This window comes from Batrachochytrium dendrobatidis (assembly GCF_000203795.2).
Source record: "Batrachochytrium dendrobatidis JAM81 unplaced genomic scaffold BATDEscaffold_5, whole genome shotgun sequence".
Taxonomy (NCBI): domain Eukaryota; kingdom Fungi; phylum Chytridiomycota; class Chytridiomycetes; order Rhizophydiales; genus Batrachochytrium; species Batrachochytrium dendrobatidis.
This window is the reverse complement of record NW_006281103.1, coordinates 218,548-224,081: the sequence shown is the minus strand read 5'-3', so window position 1 is coordinate 224,081 and position 5,534 is coordinate 218,548. Positions and strand designations below refer to the sequence as shown.

The 5,534-nt window shown below is 38.1% G+C and overlaps 1 protein-coding gene across 1 annotated transcript; it reads right to left on the bottom strand.

Annotated features, from left to right (window-relative positions):
* Positions 1-2,122: 2,122 nt before the first annotated feature.
* On the bottom strand, positions 2,123-4,423 carry BATDEDRAFT_24333 (uncharacterized protein; the record flags this gene model as incomplete). Its single annotated transcript, XM_006678349.1, has 1 exon — positions 2,123-4,423. The coding sequence occupies one exon, from the start codon at positions 4,421-4,423 to the stop codon at positions 2,123-2,125; it is 2,301 nt and encodes a 766-aa protein (XP_006678412.1).
* Positions 4,424-5,534: the final 1,111 nt, after the last annotated feature.

The window sequence follows — 5,534 nt, the reverse complement described above, 5'->3', positions numbered from 1 at the left end:
GGTCCTCGATCAGTCAGTCAAAGTGAGAGTTGGTCAGCACTGTAATAGCCAAGTCTTGATGATAACTCATTGTTTAATTTAAAGTCATCACATCTGTGCAGTCTTGTAGAAACTCTTGCGTTGTTTCACCCGAGTTTGATTCAGAGTTGTCATTTTTGTGGAATCGGTGTCGCAAAACGTAGCAAATCTATAGCTGATAATTCCAACTGCCATTCAAATTGAAATTCAGTTTTATAGTTTATATGAACAAACAAATATCATTCGAATGAACTGGTGTTGTATGGTGCTATTGATATACTAGTAGCATGCTTTTGATCGTACTCGATAACATAAATACAATACAAGACTCTACCTGTTGAATGACAACTTGCTTGGATCCAGTAAAACGACACTCTAGTTGTTTACTGTAATAGTCTGTCACTGTAGTTAGTGTTCAGTATATGCGACACTAACTCAGTGTGACTACAAATACTGGATCCAGTCTGTTGACAGATTTTAATCCAGATGATCTAGATGATGTATATGTAGTTGACTCTAGTCCAATTCTAGTCCAATTCTAGTTCAATTCTAGTGAATGGAATGTTTTAATCACAAGTTACGCAGCAAATGGTCATGATGCCAACATAACAAGTTTAGTGTTCAACTTGACAGTGACTGAACCTATTGTTCATTATGAATTGGCAACTCGGCGAGTGAGAACCTTGCCGATTTAGAGCATGAATGCCGGAAACCAACAACAATCCAGTCCGATTCACAAGACTCGACTTGAGATTGAACATCAAAAACACTTGGGTTGCGACAAATATGGTTTGGAAATATCAGTTTTACAAAACTGGATTCAAGCAACACTACTTGGATGTTGTTCAGTCTGGTATAACTTGACCATATGATGCATCTCGGATCAACTGGTAATGCAGTGGTTTGATTCGGTTCGTTCTACAATGTTGTATTTCAATGATTGTCACAATCTGAGCATGGTGCAGTTGCTCAAGATTCTGGTGCTGAACAACAAACTCTTGAACCAGACCCGACACATTGCTACAGCTCAAAGTGGACCATCAACAGTCTCGAGTAGGATATGCTACAATCCAGCGTGTATTGCATGATGGTTTACTTATTTATCTTGCATTCAATCTCATCCATTCAATAACATCATTCATTACCAATACAATGACACGACACGACATGGCATGCTTGAATTGATCATATTGCACTAATCACTACTATACACTGAATTGATCTACCGGACCCATCAAAACCCATATATTTGTGATTGATCAACATTACGATATTCAAAATGTACTGTTAAAAACAGCTGTTTTTGTGCAACAGCAACCAATACAACTAGGTTTACTCATCATGTTCAACATCACTGTTTGTGTTTTTGTCGTCCGATTTACAGCTACCAGCAGTGTGTGATACAATGATGATCCCAATATACTTGTAGCAACGTGAACAATAGTGCTGTTTTTGTTCCATAGCAAGCGTGTTGTGCATTTTTGAATATAGCGGTATTCATGTTGGAAATCAAAGACTATTATGAAACTAGAGACTCGGCAGGTGTAGTAATAAAGCTGGTTGTTTATTACAAAGGTATGCATTGATCCATTTATAGCTGATATGATGTACGTCATTGCGCACATCATCCAACTTTGTGTCGTACATTGCAATGGTTCCATAATGCAATGTTCTCAATATACACTACTTGAAACACCAAAACTGTCAATTATAACAGTGTAGACAAGGCACCAAATGATACCAGTTTTGTTGGCCAATAATTACTATTAGATTTGTCCAAGCTTGTCAAAAACAACAATCTACCAAAAATGGGTCATTATGAACAAAAGTCTCGAGGTGCAACAGTGGATAGTCTGTAGTTTGAATGATGGATAGTTTTGTGCAATATTCATACTCGATAGCACAATGGACATAATGAACACGATTGGATTGTTGTATATCTTGCCCATAATTGTAACAATATCCTTGAAACTGGATAGATTGTTAAATGATTGTGTAATCATTACTGATATTTATCCAAAAACAACTTGCTCAATTCGATCGAGTTATTATAGATTTGTACAAATTAATAAATATATTTATTGGGAGGAAATATCAATGCTCATTAAATAATAACCCTGTCATTGATCTCAAAGAAAATAACAACTCCATCCATATCAGGCTGGTCGCACGGAAGACCCTTGATTGGTTCAAGCAAAGTCTTGGGCTTTGAAGCGTCAATCTTGTAGTAAGCCTTTTTCAGAACATGGCCTTTTCTTTGGAATTGAATTTCAAACGATGGAGCTGGAGGATTAAAGTACGAATCTTGAAGTTTTCGTGTAAAAACTAGTTCCACCTTTGCTGCTTCAGGAATCCTACCAATGATATTCACCATTGTTTCAAGGCTGATTACACCTTTGTGATCTTTGGATTCTCCAAAAAGTCCACAGGAAGTCTTCAAATCAATACCTTCCGAGTTTCGAGCTCTTGATAACCAATTAAAGTTCAAACCAGGTATTTGAACAAAATCGGGCCACTTTTGGTTTGGCGGTGAAAGAAAAGGTACAGTAAATGTTATACCATCGAGCCTGTTCAGATCGAGTATAGAGACGTCTTCGGAATCAGGTTTATCAATCTGAAGCTGGTATACCAAATTCAACAGAAACGGTTTTAGACCAATTCCCTTGACGCCATTAGAATGTGAGGCCAAACAGACTGTCGAACATAGCAAAGACTCGAGAAACATTCCATCATTGCTATCCTGTGCAGCATTCGAAAAGTATAGAATATGGCTGCGATAATCCGGATTACTCTTGGCTTTCATCAAAAAATGTGCATATGGCACCTGCTTGCCATCCCCTGCATAACAGGCGGAAAATCCCTTTCCACCCATCAACAGCAGGTAAAGCAAAATGTCGTTCTTTAGCTCTGGAAACACCGAAGACGGTTCCCAAGAAGCAGAATGGTCTTGAATACATCCATCATTCATCAATATAAAGGTTTTTTTTCCATCTAGCTGGGCAAAGTGTGAGTGAATCAATGGAGTCGATTGGTTTTTCAGATTGGTCGATTGGCTTTCCAAATCGGTCAGTTGACAGTGAGCGTTATGAAACAGCCGAACCTGTCCAAGTTGTCCGTAAAGATTTCCAAATATCTTTTTGACTGATTTCAGTTTAATAAACGCTGCTTTCATCAATTCGTCAAAATCTGAAGCATTGTTTGCGATTTCTTCTGCGACAAGCTGCGCAAAAAGTGGCCTTGAGTTGAGTATGATAGATTTGAGATATCTTGGTAGTGTTTGTGGCAATCCTGTTAGTTCTAGTTTTACTGCTGGAAATTCCCCAAACACATGACACCACGGCATTGGAACATCACTTCGACTGCTTCCTCCAATGCTGAGTTGCAGTTTGGCTGCTCTGGAATCTGTTCCCATCATAACGAGTCCCAGACCCAATGAGCGGAAGCAATTTCGCACAAATCGCACTTTTTTTAAGGACTGGTCTGAAATAGCAATACACTCGTCCAGAATAAACACTGGTCTGCAATCATTGATTCCTTTGGAAGTCATCAGCTCTTGGACATCTTTGCCAGTCTTTGGGCCAATACTGACTGTGGGTGACTGAATTCTGTTGGATAGCAGTTCAAAAATAAATCCATACATATATAGACTTTCTTTGAACAGCGAACCACAGCTTGGAGATGAAGTTTCAGAAGTGTACATGTGCTCATCTTCTACATAACATTTGCTGAACAACTTTGAAATGTTTTCAAAGTTGCGGTAGATTCTTTGTGATGTCGAACCGGGAGGATCGAACAGGAGATAATGCACTCTCCTCCGATCACCAATATTGGCTTTGATATTAAAGCCCATCTGACTCTTTCCTGAGCCAGATGAGCCCTCGAGAAATGCAAACGGTAAATTTTTGAAGCTTGACCCCGAAAATTCTCCAGCTGTGACTGCAAGGATAATTTTTACAATTTGCACGACACAGTCGTCATCTTTTAAAGAATCGGCAATGTGATGATACTTTAAAAGTGACACAGTGGTTTCGGTATCTGCAGTTTCTTCGAATGTTCCTGAAACCATTCCGGTATTCGAACCTACTGGAGCTCCTGACATTGAATTAGAGATGCCTTGTCCAGTACCATTGTTGGCCTTGATGACAAGCGGTTGGTTGTAGGAACCAACCGGCTCCTGAATTGAGGCCAGGAGCACATCCCCAGCAATGGCTGGACCATCCACCACATAATGGATGGTGAGTGGCCCATAGTCTTCTGGGATACCAGCAAGCCTTCTAGTTGGTTCAACAACGATGGCTGCAACCAAGTCGGAAATATTAGGCTCTTCTCCTTCAGGGACAGGCAACTTTTGAGTAAATAATGATACCGGAGTGTTTTCAAGGTATTTCACATAAATCCTGGTCATTTTGGAGTTTATGAAGGAAAGGAATAGAATAGAATATAGAATAAAGTGGAGTAGAATGAAGTGAGTAGAATAAATAAGAATGGCATGTAATGGAATGGAATGAAGAAAGGAAAAAATCCGACTTTAAATCCAAAATTTAATTGTTTGAAACAATGTGAAACAAATTCACATGCTTTGAATATTAAACATTTTTGTGTGAAATTAAAACTGTCAAATTATATTAATTTGTCATGTATTCAAATTCACACATTTTGAATAGTGTTTAGACATTTGTCATGTGTTTATTTGTATTGTTCAATCAAGTGTCAATTCAACTCAATTGATTACGTCATTCATATAATGACTCGAGTCTTTTATTCAACATTTAATATTCAATTATTGTTAATCAGTCAATTGTTGGATTGGTAAATACGCTACAAAACATTCATTTACATGCTGAATCTGACAAGAGAATAATGATTGTTCCAATCAACACATGGATTGAATTGACTGCAATATTGTCATTGATTGCAGTCACTGTTGACCAATACATTGTAATACATTGACAGTTTCGGCATCAACATTGTCATTCATGTCAAGTTGTGCGTAGTTGCTAATATTACACCACAGCAATACTGTTGCTCTTGGACGTATGACAACATATTAATGTAGTATAGTTTTGGAGGAATATCAAAAGTAAAAGATGAGAATGAAGGAATGAACCAATGAGTTAATTGTGTTGTTTATTGATAAAAGAAAACATTGATCATTTTATAAAGATGTAAATAACGGCTATGCGTATCCGTGAATTAGACGTCATAGCTGAGAAAGTCTCTTGTTATTGCACAAGTGATGGCTGCGATAGACATCGCCTCAAACATATATGCGTCGTGTGAGTCTCTGAAATATCTCGTTATTTATGATATTTTCACATTACCAATGTTTAACAACTCTGACACAGTAATGCGGACTCGTGCACCGAGTTGAGTTGTCCAGCAATCGATTTTGGAAATGTGTTTGATGTGATGGTTTGAGATGGATGCCAAATGACCACGAATGTTACCAATTGTCATGACAGTTGATTGTTGATTCAAAACGTTGTTGTTTGGTATAAGGTAGAGTTCACTCATGC